Consider the following 17,674-nt stretch of genomic DNA (forward strand, 5'->3'; position numbering starts at 1 on the left):
TGCCACAGACTGATTATTGTCAGGGCTAGCTGATGGGAACATATCTTGCCTATCTTAAAACAGCTACAATGACTGCCAGTTTGTTTCTGAGTCCAAGGTGCTGGTTAAGATCTTCAAAGCTCTTTGTGGCCAAGGATCCTCATATTTAAAGAAGTAAATGTCCTAGTGCACCAACTGGTCTTTGGCCTTGCCGCCTGCTGGGTGTGCTCTCTCTTAAAGTGGTCTGCTCGCATCATAAGAACATAAGAGAAGCCATGTTGGATCAGGCCAACGGCCCATCCAGTCCAACACTCTGTGTCACACGGTGGCAAAAAAATTTATATATACACACACACTGTGGCTAATAGCCACTGATGGACCTGTGCTCCATAGTCCCAAGCGTTTCAACCTTTCTTCATAGGGAAAGTGCTCCAGCCCTTTAATCATTCTAGTTGCCCTTCTCTGGACTTTCTCCAATGCTATAATGCTTTCTCCAATGCATCAACTGTAGCCTGTTCCTTTTCTGTTCTAATTCCCACTTTGTGGAGTGGGCTTTCTGAGGTTGTGCTTCAGGATGTGCTGCAAGACCATTTTATTTGCCAGGGCTTTAAACAGAATATAAACTGTAGGCATCATTTTTTTTGGGGGGGGGGGGGGGAGTTTCTTGGATTGTATTCTATTAGTTTTAAATAGTAATGTTTCAACTGTGACTTGGAAGCAGCCTTGAGCTACAAGGAAAGTCAGGATATAAATATTTGATAAAATAAATAAATGGTGATCAGCTAAATCTCAGTGTGAGCCCAGAAACTTCAAGCCTCCTCTTTTGAGAGGATGGTATAAAACTACCTTGTATATAAAGAAATACTTTACTGATTGCAAGGAAGCATGTCTGTTTACTTCCTTGTCCACTGAAGACAGGCACATGTTACAGGCAGTGTTCCCTCTAAGCAGAGTTAGCATAAGAACATAAGAGAAGCCATGTTAGATCAGGCCAATGGCCCACCCAGTCCAACACTCTGTGTACCACAGTGGCAAAAATTTTTATACACACACACACACACTGTGCCTAATAGCCACTGATGGACCTCTGCTCCATATTTTTATCTAAACCCCTCTTGAAGGTGGCTATGCTTGTGGCCGCCACCACCTCCTGTGGCAGTGAATTCCACATGTTAATCACCCTTTGGGTGAAGAAGTACTTCCTTTTATCCGTTTTAACCTGTCTGCTCAGCAATTTCATGGAATGCCCACGAGTTCTTGTATTGTGAGAAAGGGAGAAAAGTACTTCTTTCTCCACTTTCTCCATCCCATGCATTATCTTGTAAACCTCTATCATGTCACCCTGCAGTCAACGTTTCTCCAAGCTAAAGAGTCCCAAGCGTTTCAACCTTTCTTCATAGGGAAAGTGTTCCAGCCCTTTAATCATTCTAGTTGCCCTTGAGCTAGTTCACAGATTTTTAGCCTCCAGCTCATACATTTTTGTCTTAGCTCAGGAAAAATGGCCTCAGAACACAATAATTTATGCAGCAGCTCAGAACTTTAATACCAGTAGCTCACAAAGTAGAATTTTTGCTCACAAGTCTCTGCAGCTTAGAGGGGACATTGGTTACAGACTGTAGAAACTGCTTTGCTGCTGTGTGAAAAAGTATGCTGGACTAGATGGACAACTGGTGTCATCCAGTGTGATTCTTCTTTATATTCTTGTGAAAAGGATAATGGAAGATCTTATAAATCTCCCTCATTGATAAGATGAAGGTAAAACTAGTTGAGAAGGCTGAGGTCTTGAAGGACATCATGTTTTCTTCATTTGCTGGCATCCAGCTGACACTCGCTGACTCAGTTAAAAAACTAGGGGTTATACTGGACCCAGCATTGCTACTGCAAGTGCAAGTTAATATAGCTGCAAACAATGCTTTCCATCTTCATTTAGCCTGGAAGATAGCTCCTTCCCTCTCCCTAGACAATTTGCCATGCGGATCCTTGCAGCTGCAGGTTTGAACTATTATAATGCATTGCAGTTCATTGCACTATATTGGTTCTGCCCTTAAAATCATTTCAGGAACTCCAGTTGATATAGAACAGTGCAGCTTGGTAACTATCCAGAGCTAAGTAGACCAAGAATATCATACCTATTCTATAGTCACTTAGTGAGTAACTAGTTGCTATCTGGATTCATTTTGGAGTATTGGTTATCATGCACAAAGCCATTGATGGCCTTGGACCCATGTTTCAGCAAGACCATCTCTCCCACTGTGCTCCTCCACAAAAGCTTCGCTCATTCAAGCAAAGGCTGTTAGGCTGAAGTAGATGCAAACCATTTCTGTGATTCCTTTAGGTCTCGCCCACTTCCAAGTGCTCCCTTTAAATGGCTTTTGCAAGCCGAGTGCATGAACTCCAAGCAGCGAGTTTATCTGTAAGTGGTGAACCACTTACGGGTGAACCTGCCACTCAGACTTCATTTGCCCATAGTGCCCATTTGCGAAAGCCATTTAATGCAGTAATGTCAAACTCATTTGTTATGAGGGCTGAATCTGACATAAATGAGACCTTGTCGGGCTAGGCCATGTGTGTTCCTATTTAAGATTAGGTAGCAGAAATATAAACTTTATAAAGGACACAAACACAATTAAAGATTTTTTTAAAAATTAAAATATTCTTAAAATATTAGCACTAGGTCTTAAAGGTGCTTTCATTGTATGTCTCCCATAGGATCCAGGGAACTGGGCCGAGGAAGCTCTGGCTCTTTCCTTCCTTCCCCAGGGGACCAGGAGAGGGAGGAGCCTCACCAATAGAAGGAAAAGAGGCTTGGCTCAGTAGCTGTATTGTGCGATTGAGAGAGCTTGGCAAAGCAAGCTCTGCCTCCCCCCCTTTCTTCCCAAGGGAGAAAATAGCCAATGGAGAAAATAGAGGTTTTGCTCTGTAGCTCCTATGTAATTGAGCAAGCCTTGCAAAGCAAGTTGTTATGCTGAAGGAAGCAAGAGAAAAGGAGAAGGGAGCAGATGACAGCCAGTTGCTCAGGGACCTGATAGGAGCCCTCCAGGGGTCTTATTCGGCCCTCAGGCCACATGTTTGACATCCCTGATTTAATGGGAACATTCCCTTTAAATGGCTTTTGCAAGATCTCCCCCTTCCCCTTTCTATTCTACTGACCTCAGGGAGTTGCCCCCTGCAGAAAGGAACCTCACAAGCTGAACCTGTTTGGTAAACAAGGAGGTTCATGGTTTGGATGACCTCATGATCCGGGATGAACCTCCATTTTCTGGTTTCTGCCCATCCCTATTTTGTAATCTGCCTCAAGACTCAGAGTGAGAAAGGCAGACTATGATATGAAGTAAATAAAGGTGAATCCATAGGGAGGAAGGCCCTATTCTTTATGGTGAAAGTAGTTAATAGGGAGAATTGGGCTACACAGAAATGGTTATCATAAGGTAACCAAGATCTCCGTGCCATGCTGTGGCTTTGAAAAATGCTTTAAATATTGCTTGTTGCACTTTGTGGAATGACCTCTGAATTGACACGTTTCCTGCAGACTTCCTCTCTTCCTTCAGTGCTATCAGAGGGAATTGATGACTGTTGCAGGTGATTGCTTCTTTGTCCTTTTTATGACTTTATCAGCCACTGTTTCGTGATGGCTTTGGGCAATGACAATGGTGCTAGTCAGGATGTTCGCTTTTAAAGAGCTTTTGAAACTATGTGGGCATAAATTGTGAAACTTAGTAACTGTTCTCTTTCCACACTCCAAATCCATGATGTACAAAATGTACAAGAAACAGAATTGCTGAAGGGGTTAGCAGAAATGAGTAAAAAGTGGTCAAAGATGAGAAATTTAAGTGCCCAGAAATGAATTTCACAATTCTAAATTGACAGAATAAATAGAAGTTATCAAAATGAAAAAAAGATAATGAGAAAAGGCAGCATCAGAGATTTTTATTACAATGTAAAATTACAGCTGTAAAAAAGGGGAGGGGATATGGAGCACTTCAGCTAATTAAATATTTGTTGGGCCAGTAGGGCTGGATGATTACTGTGCATTCCATGCATATTGCTGAAACTGAAGCGAATCCTGTGGTTGATTGTACTTTTAAGGTTGTAGGAACTACCTGTTTCTACTGGAGAGGGATAAATGGTTTTCTAAAAAAAATAAAAAGGGAAAAAAAGAGAGAAAGATTGGTCTCATTCCCCCAGGCCAGTGCCCTTTTCACTTGGATCAGTTGGCCTTTGGCAAAAAGAGATGAACGCACTGGAATGTAACTTTTGAACTTTGAACCAAGGTTATTCAGAGAAAACACTTTCTCTCTGTAGAGAGATTCTCTTCACTTGAGCTATGTATTAAGTAAATATGGACTAGTGCACCATAGCAAGGCAAAATAATTTCCATTCCTTAATCCTATTGATTCCCATTTCTTTTGATCTTTCCACACACTTTGTTTCTGGCAAGTTAAAAGTGCTGAGATGATGTTTGGAGTTCATGGCTGCCTTTCTGTAGGTGGTGCGTAGCAGAGAGTAAAAACTATGCTTTGCAAATTAAAATTGGATGCTCTTTTTGACAACTGCTTCTTGCCAAAGCTAATTGAAAGCTAATATTTTGCATAGATGTCAAATATGGTTTTTTTAAAAAAAAAAACCCAGCATGATTGTATAGTTACAAAATATTGATCATGATGCTTAGATTATTCTAGTTGGGCCATTTGTTTAATAAATGAACTCAATACAGTTTTGCTCTTTACCTTACCTCTGGTGTGCATTTTCTAATTGTAGTGTTTGATTGACCATTTGTTCTGCTTCTACTGAGCTTGTGTTATATTTAATATCTGCCTTAGGTTTTACTTTATTATAAGAATTAAGAACATGCATTGTGGTTAGGTTTATATGGATCATGGCCATAGTCCTGGTTTTGCTTGAACTGGGTGTACTAGTAAAGTTGTATTTGTGGATTTTTTTTTACTTTGTGGTTGTACTGATGTTGTCATAAAAACTTGTTTATAGATGAAAGTGGCCTATTTGCATATGTTTCCAGAATTTAACACACTGTTCCTTATGGAGCGGTTTACTTTCTAGTTCTTTTATGAAGGGTTACCTCCTACTTTGCAGGGGAAGAGCATTTATTATACATTTCTTTTAGTGTTCAGTATTGATTTTTCTTGCCCCTCTAGATACCAGTTATATCATAAAAAGTCAAGGAAAATATGTTTTTCTAAAGATTTTTTTCTTTGCTCATAAACACAAGAACCAGGCGCACACAAACAAAGTTAAGGCTTTTCTTTCTCAAAAAGATTTAAGGCCAGGGTAGAATTTTTAAAGCCTTTATTTTTTTTCCTTCCTACTTCTGATTTAAGAGAGGGGGAAAACTGACTTCTGGCAGCAATCTTGCTTGAACTCCTTTTGGAACCAGCACAGATTAATTCCAGTAGTATGTATTCTGCTGCTCAGCCCTTGCATGGAACTTGCAGAGAAGGGAAACTATCCAATATAAAGATCAAGCAAAGAATATTGCCTTTTATGTGTATGGAAAAGTTTTTACTTATTTCCATTTTCCAAAAGAAAACCTCACACCTGTGTAGCCAGTTTTTTTAGTACAGTGTCCTGTTTTTGTCAAGGACACTGACATATTTAAGAGAACAGCAACCCACTTCTAGAATCTGTTTCAGAAACTTTTGAGATGAGCAAAGACCAGCAAATGTTGGAAATGGGCATTCTCATTAGAAGACCCAAGAATGCTGAATAATCCTCTTGGAACTTCTTACAGAAGTGAAATGCTATCTATTAGTAAGCTGAGGAAAGCCCTGCAGTAGCTGCAGTCTGATCCCAAGATTATCGCGGCTGGCAGTACAAGCACAGATATATATCCCAAATGTGTACTATTGGGGTGATATTGCAGGTGGCTTGGGGAACTGGCATGGTAGCATAAATGTTCAAAATGATGGTGCCAGTTAATTACTGGTGGAAGGCCATTTTGGAAAATATGTGCAATACAAGCCCAAAGCAAGGGATTTTTATCATTCAGTTGTCTGTCTTTGTCTCTACATCTGTTTTCTACTGTTGTGTCTCTCGGTTGCCACTGTCATTGGTTTGTCTCACTTTGCCTTATCTTCTCTTTGTGATCTTTCATCCAGCAATGTGCTCTTGCACCGCACCCCTGTGAGGAGCTTCACATAGCAGTTTGCAAGCTTTTGTGTTAGAAGCACACAAAGACTCTGGTGCACGCATAGGCTTGCAGCTCCCAGGTCCTGGTGGGGGATCCCCCAGTTTTGCAGGCTCCTCCCCCACCACCAGCCACCTGACCAGCAAGGGGAAGCCCCACCCCAACAGCTACAATGTGCCTTTAAACCTCGGCAGGCTTAAAAGAACCTTGCAAACTGCTTGTGTTTTGGGCTGCATATGTAATTTCAGCAGGCTCTTGTCAGTGAGGTGTGAACCATGTGAGAAAGGAGGATAAGCCAGTACAGTCCCTCAGTTTGCTCTGCATTGGTTTCAGAAGTTGTGTGTATAGTAAAATGAAGTTAACTAGAACCTGATTATAGGATGGAGGAAAACTCCATTCCCTAGGCTGCTCTCCTTGTGTTTTCCTGGTAGGCTGAAGAAGTTGGTTGAATACAGCAGATGGTTACATTCAGCAACTTCCATGAGTAAATTGCCCCAGTGAGATCACAAAAGTGTGTGCTTGTCCCCAGATATTTTTAGAGTTGGACCTAGCAACCTTATGCAAACATTCCGCCTCATGTCTCTCTTCTGTAGTGCAGTTTTGTATAGCTCAGGAGCAGGCAATGTTGTGTGTTTCTAGGGAGATGATGAATGCAATTGAACTCCCTATCAGAAATACCCAGGGGAATTATTTAAGTCCTCTTTAGCAGCTTCTCGGAAGACTATTTTGAAAGGAAGGATGAAAATGGTCTAAAGAAATTGTCCTGGACCCTTCAGAGGGGATCACTACAAAAATTGGCATAATGTAACAGTAAAGCAGGTGCTTTTGTGGTTTGTTTTTATATTGAAACGTTTATGTCTGTTTTTATTACTGAATTGTTATGCTGTTTTTATGATTTAGTTTTTGTGAGTGACCTCAATCAAGCAGGTCTTTGGAGAGGTAGTGTATACCTTTTAAAATAAACAGAAAGGGCTAAATAAATACACAGCACAATTTCTAGGATGGTATGACATTATTGTTTATTGGGATGGGGCAAAGGAATTATTCTGGTTCCTGGAAAACCCCTTCAGGGTACTGAGCCAGTGGTTCTTTCCTTTTCCAGAGTGCACATAAATTAGCAAAACAGTAATACAAATGGAAAAAGAAACAGCCATTGTTTCCCTTGTTTTTAAATTGGTTAAAGCTATTGGGGCTAAATGGAATGACCTCAAGGTTTCCAGGCCATCAATTACCCAACCTTGACTTGGAAGTCTTATATGTTCCTTGCTGCTTGAATTTGTGGGTCACTCTGTATGTCATGCTAAACCATGATGTGAAATTGGTTTGCAGGGCAAGCATAGCTTTCATGTTTAGTTATAACAGGAGACAGTTTTTGTTCTAAACAGAAAGCAACTTATTGAATCAGAACACGCAGTGGGGAGTGCCATAGCATAAGACTTATTCCCATGGTTTTCATTACTTGTGAACAAACCCATAACATGAACTGGCACCCACTTTATAACTGAAACTTTACTGAAACTGAAATTATCCAGTGGTCAAGATCTGCCAGTTCAGAGACAGTTTTGTATTGGTTTCCAGTATATCAGTGACTGTGGTGCTGATGAGCAATACTAGCAGAATCAATACTGCTTCCAGCCTTGGAGATTTGAAAGCAGAAGCTGGAGGAAAGAAACTGCTAATTCTGTAAAAGCAGTGAGAGAAAATATTTTGGGCTGTAAGGGAAAGGGCTAATTAAAAAAACAGACTCCCAAAGAAAGAAAATGACTTAGTAAAGTATTGATAAAGCACATAATTATTTCTAGGTGTTTTGGTCTAGTGCTATCATTTTATTATCATTAATTGAATATAGGAGCTTGCAAATGAATGCACTGTTACTTTAGGCTATTCTTCTAGTGCAAACTGAAAAAGCTATCTGTATTTTTAAACCACCCTTCAGTTTAAAACAGCAGAGTGGCAGGCATCAGTGACAATTGTTTAGTAGACCCGCCATTCAAGCCCCGACCCAGGCGGGATCCACACTATACCCCGCACCGCTTCCCGCTACCACCATGGGAGCAGCGTCGGTGGCAGCCTCCCTACTCCCGGTATGAATCCTGCCGTTGGTACCCGGAGGACTACCAAGACTGGGAGCAAGCTTCGGAGTTCTCTTCGGTGTCGAGGGTCTCACATCGTTCCCGGAAGGCGTCGGCGTCGGTTCCCCCGGATCGACAGCTAGTTCCGGTCGAAGCCCCTCGTAGGCTACAACCGCTTCAACCTCCACCGAGAGAGTCGACCCCGATCCTGTCAGAGCATTCCACTCATCAAGACTCTTCATCGGAGTCGGACGGTGAAGTCCACGACTTAGACCCTTCACCGGGCTCCCAGACGGCTGAGGATCTTCCGATTTCGCCATCGGAGGATCTAAAGTCTTATGGGGACCTTGTGAAACGCATCGCTGCCACCCTTCGATTACCCGTGACCCAGCCAGAACCCGTAGTGGACGACAACGTGTTCAACATAATGAAGAAGAACACGTCCACTGCGGTCGCTCTACCGGTTACCAAGGTGATCCTTCAAGTGGTCAAGGAACCTTGGAACAAACCATCTTCGACGCCGGTGTCATCCAAACGGCTGGACCACATGTACAGGGTCCAGGAGACGGGGGCTGAATTCTTATTCACCCATCCATGCCCTAACTCGGTGGTAGTCTCCTCCTCCTCGAAGGCCAGGAAGGTTCACTCCGCTCCACCGGACAAAGAAGGGAGGAAGATCGACGGAATGGGCCGCAAGGTCTACTCAGCTGGGGCACTCGGCATAAAAATATCTAACTATGCAGCCTGCATGGCTAGGTATCAGTATGCCGTGCTGGAACAACTTGCCCCGTTCCTCTCTTCTCTTAAGTGAGGACAAAAAGGCCGCTGCAACCAAGCTGCAGAAAGAAGGTCTCGCTGTGGCCAGACAACAACTGGCTGCAGCGAAACACATGGTGGAAGCCTCAGCCAAACAGATCACCTCTGCAGTCTGCATTAGGCGTCACTCCTGGCTTCGGTCTACGGCACTCCACCAAGATACAAAAACCTTTATCGAGGACCTGCCTTTTGAGGGTGACGGGCTCTTCAGCACCACAACTGACATGGCGCTGCAAGAGTTCGATAAGAGCGTCAAGACCTCCAAGAACTTGGGCGTCCAATCCACCCCCAAAACTTCTAGGTCCAAGCAGCGGCCTAAGCCCTGGACCAAGAAGCCCTATCAAAGGTTCTCCCCTGATCAATGGCGTCCCCGGCCTGCACAGCCTGAACGACCCTCCTTCTCTGGTAACGGCAGGAACCGTTACGGGGCCCAGCCCTCCAACAAGTCTAAGGGGGCTCGTCCTCAGAAGCAGGGGGTTTGACTTCCTGCAAGCACGCGTCATCGTTCCCACTGTTGGCTCTTCCATCCGCCTACGCCCTTTCCTGCCTGCCTGGGAGTTGATCTCCACAGACAGGTGGGCACTGTCCATCGTAAAAGAGGGTTACAAAATAGAGTTTGTTCAGACCCCAAACCAGTCCGTGGTAGTTACCACTCCCCCTTCCCCACCTCTGCTGGCGGAGGTGAACAACCTCCTACAGAAACAAGCCATAGAGGTGGTTACGCCGGAGGCCAGGACAGGAGGCTTCTACTCCCGTTACTTCCTGGTCCCCAAACGGGACGGGGGTTTGAGGCCTATCATGGACCTTCGGAGTCTGAACAAATTCATTCTGTACCAGAAGTTCAGAATGGCTACCCTGCAAACTATCCTGCCCCTCGTCAATCAGGGAGACTGGATGGCGACCCTGGACCTCAAGGACACCTACTTTCATGTCAGCATCCACCCTGCGTTCAGGCGTTTCCTAAGGTTTGCAGTGGGTGCTCGGCACTTCCAGTTCAGGGCCCTGCCGTTTGGACTGTCTACCGCTCCTCGGGTGTTCACGAAGCTGATGAGTGTGGTGGCTGCCCGCCTTCGTCTTCAGGGAGTTGTTGTCTTCCCATACATCGACGACTGGCTTCTTGTGGCGAAGTCGAAGGAGAGTTTGACAACGCATATTGCCATCACTCTGCGTCTTCTCGGCACCCTGGGATTGCAGGTCAACCTGGAGAAGTCCCATCTGACTCCATCAAGGACAGTTCAATTCATAGGGGCTCTGCTGGACACAGATCAACACCGAGCATTCCTTCCTTCGCAGAGAGCAAAGGACATCATCAATCTGGTACAGCTTCTCCAAAGGCGGCAGTGGGGCACGGCTCAGCAGCTCCAGCGGATGCTGGGGCTGATGGCTGCGACGACAAACGTGCTACGTTTCGCAAGACTGCGAATGAGGGGACTGCAACTGTGGTTCTTACGCCATTTTCGTCCGCTCAGAGATTCGCCCTGAAAGAGGTTTTCCATCCCACCCGGGACTATCCAATCTCTGCAATGGTGGGGATTGGAGAGCAACATCTGTCAAGGGGCTCCCTTTCATCTACCAACCCCTACTGTGACTATTGCCACCGACGCTTCCATGTGGGGGTGGGGAGCTCACCTGGAAGACCTATGTGTGGGGGGCCAGTGGCCTCCGAAACTGAGTCGGTGCCATATAAATTACTTGGAACTGCTGGCGGTTCACTTCGCCCTTCGCTCCTTTCGCCCTCTGTTAGCAGGGAAGTCTGTGGCACTGCTTACGGACAACACCACTGCCCTGTGTTATATAAACAGACAGGGGGGGACAGTGTCCCACAGACTGTGCTCGCTGGCGATGGACCTCTGGACGGAGTGCCTCCAGTGGAACATTTTTCTGAAGGCAACACACCTGCCGGGGGTCCTCAACATTCAGGCGGACTCTCTCAGCAGGGGTGGAGCTCTCCCACACGAATGGGAACTGCAATGGCGGTTCCTGGAGCCGGTGTTCCAGCGTTGGGGGTACCCACAGCTAGATGTCTTCGCCACAGCGGAGAACAAAAAGTGCCCCTTGTTCTGTGCCAGGGGAGGTGCGGATCCAGCCTCGCTGGGAGACGGACGCCTTCTTCAGTGGGGGGGGGGGTGGTGGTGGTTCCTTTACATGTTCCTTTACCCTTGCCTCTTCTGACAAGGGTAGTCCACAAGTTAATTCAGGAGAAGCCACGTTGCATCCTGGTGACTCCTTGGTGGCCCCGTCAGAGTTGGTTCTCGATCCTGCTCCAGCAGTCGAGGGGGGTATTTTATCAGTTCCCGACAGATCCGGACCTGTTGTCGGCCCAGGGCGGGCACGTACTCCACCACAACGTGCCCCACCTGAAGCTGACGGCGTGGTTCATCGATCAGTAGGGTTTTCCACCAGGGTCCAGCAAGTCCTCCAGAGTAGCAGGAAGCCTTCCACTCGTGCCTCTTACGAGAGGAAGTGGAAGAAGTTCAGTAACTTTGTGGCTGACTCCCCTACGTCGCCTGACTCCGTTGGGCTTTCGGCAATTTTTGAGTTTCTTTTAGCCTTGGTGGATGAGGGGCTGGTATTCTCCTCCATCAAGGTTTATTTGGCGGCTATCTCTGCTTTCCATGTTTCAGTAGAGGGCTACTCTGTTTTTGCTCACCCTCACTCCAAGAGGTTCATGAAGGGACTGTTCCGCCTTCATCCCCCTTCTAGATCCCCTCCACAGTTGTGGGATTTGACTCTGGTTCTGGACAGGTTGACTCGTCGTCCTTTTGAGCCCATGGCAACATGTTTCTTACAACTTTTGTCCTGGAAGACTGCATTTTTGGTTGCCATCACCTCAGCACGTCGTGCGGGGGAGCTCACGGCGATGCACTGTGATTACCCCTACCTTGCCTTCAGGGAAGCGGGGGTCTCCCTAGCTCCAGACATTACTTTTCTTCCCAAGGTGGTTTCCCAATTTCATCTTAATTTAGAAGTTTGGTTACCCACGTTTTACCCTAGCCCTTCCTCGGATGAGGAGCGCAGGCTGCATGCCTTAGACGTTAAGCGTGCCCTCTTGTTTTATTTGAATCGTTCACGGGGCTTTCATGAGGACAACCAACTTTTTGTCTCCTACTCTGCCCCCAAGTTAGGGTCCAAGATTTCGTCTCAAAGGCTTTCCAAGTGGCTCACTGAGACAATTAAACTTTGTTATTTGTTGGCGAAGAAGCCCTTACCTGGACCTGTTCGTGGACACTCCACAAGGGTGGTGGCCACGTCGGTGGCATTCCTGAAAGGTGTGTCCCTTTCCGACGTCTGCAAGGCAGCTACCTGGTCTTCTCTGCATGCCTTCATGAAGCACTACGCGCTGGACGTGCATGCTCAGCAGAGGACTCGGTTGGGAGCTGCGGTGCTGCAAGCTGTTTCTTCAGGTTGACCGTCTTCCCACCTCCAGGTATGCTTTGCTTGCTAGTCTCCCATGAGTGTGAAGCACAGAGACCACGAAGAAGATAGACAGGTTGCTTACCTGTAACTGTAGATCTTCGAGTGGTCATCTGTGCATTCACACTACCCGCCCTCCTTCCCCGCTGCTGACGGTCTCCCTCCAGTAAGAGGCTTTCGGCGGTCAGGAAGGAACTGGCGGGATCCCCGCGCTGGCGCTGGTGGGCATGCGCATTGGGACGCCTGCGCATGCCCATTGGCGCCGAGCGCAAAAAAATCCCGGGCTTTTTCAGGTACCGATTCGGGGATCGGCGCAGGCGCACTATCCCATGAGTGTGAATGCACAGATGACCACTCGAAGATCTACAGTTACAGGTAAGCAACCTGTCTTTCCCCTCCTTCCTTCCCCCCTGGCAGCCTCTGCCTGGGAAAATTCTAGCTGAGTTGCATGGTGCTTGCTGGCCAAGGCCCAGTAGTCCAGTGGAGAACCTGCAAAGAGTGGCTCACTTTCCCACATATCCCCTACCCAATCTATTTCCTTTTTTCCTCTTCCTGACAATTAGCTTCACCTTTCTCTGCTTCCTTTTCCCTTTCTGAGACACAAATCAAACTACCTTGTATCTGTCTTCCATCTTCAGCTATATTATTTATTCACTTCATTTATACCCTGCCTTTCTCCTTGATGTGGACCCAGAAAAGCTTACAGAATTATCCTCCTCTCTGCTTTATCTTTACAACAACCCTGTGAAGTAAGTTAGGCTGAGAATCAGTGTTCCCTGTAAGCTGAGTTACTGCGAGCTAGCTCACAATTTTTTAGCCTCCAGCACATACATTCTTGTTTCAGCTCAGGAAAAATGGCCTTAGAACAAACTAATTTATGTAGTAGCTCACAACTTTAATGCCAGTAGCTCGCAACTTTAATGCTAGTAGCTCACAAAGTAGAATTTTTGCTCACAAGACTCTACAGCTTAGAGGGAACATTGCTGAGAATGTGTGTGACTGGCCCAAGGCCACCCAGTAAGCAACATGGCAAAGTGGGGGTTTCTAGTGTGTTTCCCTGGTCCTAGTCTGAAATTAACCACTATACCATGCTGGCTTTTGTTGTCTGCTATTGAACAGTAGTAAGCAGCTGGTGGGTATTACACATTCGCTCCATGGTTGGTGGCAGGCCTAGCCCTGATGAGTCTTCTTTCAAAGACCAAAAGAGCCCTAAAAGGGCCTGTCTCTGTCCTTGCCTTTTAGTAACAGAAACCAAAGCTTTGTCTCATGTGAAATCACTTCCCAGCCTAGGTTGCACATTCTACCTTTTTCATGACTTTTGCAACCGTTTTGCATTTACATGGCACTCACTTCCTGCATCCGCTTCCCCCTCCCCTTACTGCCTATATATCTCTGGCCAGTTACTACATACCTTTCATGCATCTGATGAAGAAAGCTGTGTTTCTTGAAAGCTTATGCTATAATAAAATGTGTTAGTCTAAAGGTGCTGCTGGGCTCTTTACTATTATTCTGGTGAGAATTTGATGGAGAATCTATTATTTCAGTAGGTGCTCATTCTAATGTTCGTTTGTATATCCTGTATGTTTAATTCTTTAGAAACCAACAAGATACAGGGGGGTACAAGGTTTGGAGATTCGAGCTCCCTTTGTCAGTACCTGCCAAAGGGAGGAGCTTTGACTCTCCTAAGCTTATTCCCCTAAAATCTTGTTGGTCTCTAAGGTGCTACTGTACTTGAACTTAGCTTGAACTACTGCAGACTAACACAGCTCTCCTCTGAAGTTGTTATAATTATTGTGCATTTTTAATCCTGAGTGCTGTTAAATTTGTAACTCTTTGCAACTTGGTTGCTATATCTTTTTTAACCTTGACTTCAAGGAGTTAAGGTGGAGTAGAAACAATTAAATTTTTACTAAGAGCCAATGTACTTTAACCATTAGACCTAAGATTCAGGTTAAAATCCGGATTCAGCCATTCTAGTTACTGCGTGAGCTTGGCCAGTCACTGGGTGGTATCCTATCTTAGATGAAATGAAATTTTTCCCGTCTAGAGTGGCTTACTCTTAGTAGGTGGTTTTTTTTCCCTTGGAAGAAAAGGCACTTAAGTTGGAGAAAGGCTCCTTAGGTCGGAGGATGACCACAAATTTTGTTGTGGACTGGTAGAACACAGGTCAGTGTCTAACAGAGCTGTTCAGAGGATGCACAAAATTGTTGGGAAGAAGAAATAGAGGACAGGAGATCCATGTTTCCAAGCTGAGTATCTTGGTGGCAAGGTGGGATAAAAATGGGACAAGATTTTGCTATTTTTCTGCATTACGATGTTTTGATAGTCATCTGAGTAATAAGCAGTATCCATGGAGGACTTCCAAAGAGATCACAAATCAATAGTAACTGAGGCCAAGAAGTCACAGCAGTATTTTTTTTTATTACTACCCAATAATTTATGTATTTGGTTAGAATAATGCCACATTTTCTGAAATCTGTGCTTTTAATTGAACAAAATGTCTTTTTAAATTGTGTTTGAGATAATGTACGTTTAAATACTTTCATTTAAATTGTAATGCATGTATTTGTACACTGATAACTGTAACCTGTTTTTACAGTATATAAAGTAAAGTGAGGAGTATTTTTAAACTACACTTTAGGAATTAAATTCACTTTTAAAATAATAAACAGCAGTCAGTCCCAAAGGCTCTTCACATCAACTTTCATTTTGTAATGCAGACGCGTCCTTGTGATATAAAACCTTATGACATTTTAATTAGGAAAATAGATCATGCAATTCCATATGATGGAATAAATTTCCCCAGTACTGTAGCTTTGATTCTACTGCATGTTCTTTAAATTGGAATAAAAATGCATTAAAATTTGTCTAAATTCGATCAGTCTTAAAGTTGGGGAAGGACAGGAAAGGGAGAAACTGTTGTTTTTAAATTTATAGATTACCTTTCTTATACCCTAAATCCGTGCAAATATGTTGAAGCAAATACTGCATGTTGAAAAACCAGTTGCTTTTTTTAAAGGCTTCTGATTTTTTCTGTTTGTTATATTAATTTTGTGTTGCAGGCAAAGGAGAAGATAGTGATGTTCTCAGCATCAATGCAGATGCCTATGACAGTGACATTGAAGGCCCATGCAATGAAGAAGAGAATCCCAGTGTGCCAGAAAGGACTGTCAGAAGTGGAGATGGTCAGATAGACGACCTTCAGAAGGACATTGAGAAAAGTGTGAATGAGATCTTGGGGCTTGCAGAATCCTCCCCAAAGGACACTAAGGCAGCAGCATTAGCAGTTCCTCCAGCAGATGATGTTCACCCATCAGCACAGCAGCTGGAGCTCCTGGAGCTTGAGATGCGAGCCAGGGCTATTAAGGCCCTCATGAAAGCTGGAGATGTAAAAAAATAGCCTCCGGGCAATTTCATTTGCAAGATGTCTATATTTATTTTGATGGGTGTGATGTCAGTTCCCTTTAGTGAGAAAGTGTATTTGGACTGGATTTGACATTCCTTGTTCAAACACTTTGTGTATTGTAACCCTTGGCTGAAATAGTCGGCAGCACTTTGTCACTGCCATCAGTAAACTTCCTCTGCGACTTGCTTACATTGTCTGGTTTGATACTGTTTGATTCTCGTTGGTTACTTTTTCTTTGTGCTAGCTTATTTCTTGACATGAATTGTGAAACAATAACAACAACATTCCTCTCTGACTAAATCTTGGTGCCTTATGGAAATTTCAAGAACAGTAGGCGGGGGGGGGGGGGTCACCATGCTACTCCAGCTTTTTTTTTTTTAAGCCACTAGGTAACTTGGGCTAGGAGGTCAAAAGAAGGGAGAAGGGGGTAGAAACACTGCCTATCTGAAGTGGAGAGGTATAGGGCATGTAAATTGAGAAACCACTCCAGAATCCCTCACAGCACAAACCTTTTGAGTCCCTCTAGAGCTGAGTCACTCTATTGGTGTGGCATCTGACATTTTTGAAGTATTGTATACTGCCTCTGACCTCAGTAGCTCTACATAAAGGGCTAAAATGGGTACACTGGCTCTCAGTGACTGGATGGCTGGACTTTTTAAATGGTTGGATCCCAGCTGCTACTTGACCTTGTTACATGTGATGCCCATGGGCACTCATAATCTGTGTAGTTAGCACTTAAGCTTGTTTCTTGTCTTCCTTAGTTAGCAAATTCAGTGTTGATGTGTTCATGTCTGAAAGTACTTTATTCCTAAAGAACCTTTCATTGTCTGGGGGTAACTTATATATATGAGTCTGTGATGCCCAGCTTCTGAATTAAATTATTAAAATGACTTTTTCCTTTGGAAGATTGAAAAATGTTTAAATTGTGAAATAGTTACAGTTATGGATAATTTTTAAACTCATATTGGAAAGATACAGAAGCATGTGATTCTTTCCTGTGCATAATTATTTTCTTTCAGACTGTTGTTTCATCAACTGTAGTGGTTTCCACCTTTTTTAACAATACAAAGGAGAGATTTGTATCCATTTGAAATAGTTGAATTTATTTGTCACACCAGGTATCCATCATGTGAAATGATACAGAGCAAGCATCCTTACATTCATCCTAAATATCATCTGTGGAACCATCACTTGCAGCCAACACCCACCATCTTGAAAAAGGAAGAGGGAGAGGGAAAAAACTTGTGACTTGAATCATTATCCATGAAGCTGCCTTGTACTGAGTCAGACCATTAAGAACATAAGAGACACCATGTTGGATCAGGCCAGTGGCGCAACCAGTCCAACACTCTGTGTCACACAGTGACCAAAGCCCAGGGGCCATCAGGAGGTCCACCAGCAGGGCCAGAACTCCAGAAGCCCTCCCACTGAAGAAGCAGAAGAAGAAGACATGGGATTTATATTCCGCCCTCCACTCAGAGTCTCAGAGCGGCTCACAATTTCCTTTATCTTCCTCTCCCACATCAGACACCCTGTGAGATAGATGGGACTGAGAGAGCTCTCTCAAAAGCTGCCCTTTCAAGGAAAAGCCCTGTGGGAACTATGGCTGACCCGAGGCCATTCCAGCAGCTGTAAGTGGAGGAGTGGGGAATCAAACTCGTTTCTCCCAGTGGACTTAACCACAACACCAAACTGGCTCTCACCAAACTGTTGCCCCTCAAGCACCAAGAATACGGAGCATCACTGCCCCAGACAGTTCCAATAATATACTGTGGCTAATAGTCACTGATGGACCTCCATATTTTTATCCAATCCCCTCTTGAAGCTGTCTATGCTTGTAGCCGC

General features: G+C 44.6%; 1 protein-coding gene across 1 annotated transcript in view; it reads left to right on the forward strand.

Annotated features, from left to right (window-relative positions):
- The window catches only part of CAAP1 (caspase activity and apoptosis inhibitor 1), a 46,946-nt gene extending 30,031 nt beyond the window's left edge, over nt 1–16,915 (forward strand). The window contains exon 6 of the mRNA XM_060237198.1: nt 15,486–16,915. Within this exon, the coding sequence (XP_060093181.1) occupies nt 15,486–15,823 (338 nt within the window). The 3' untranslated portion in view covers nt 15,824–16,915. The remainder of the gene's footprint in view (nt 1–15,485) is intronic.
- Nucleotides 16,916–17,674: the final 759 nt, after the last annotated feature.

Source organism: Heteronotia binoei, chromosome 4, assembly GCF_032191835.1.
Source record: "Heteronotia binoei isolate CCM8104 ecotype False Entrance Well chromosome 4, APGP_CSIRO_Hbin_v1, whole genome shotgun sequence".
NCBI lineage: Eukaryota > Metazoa > Chordata > Lepidosauria > Squamata > Gekkonidae > Heteronotia > Heteronotia binoei.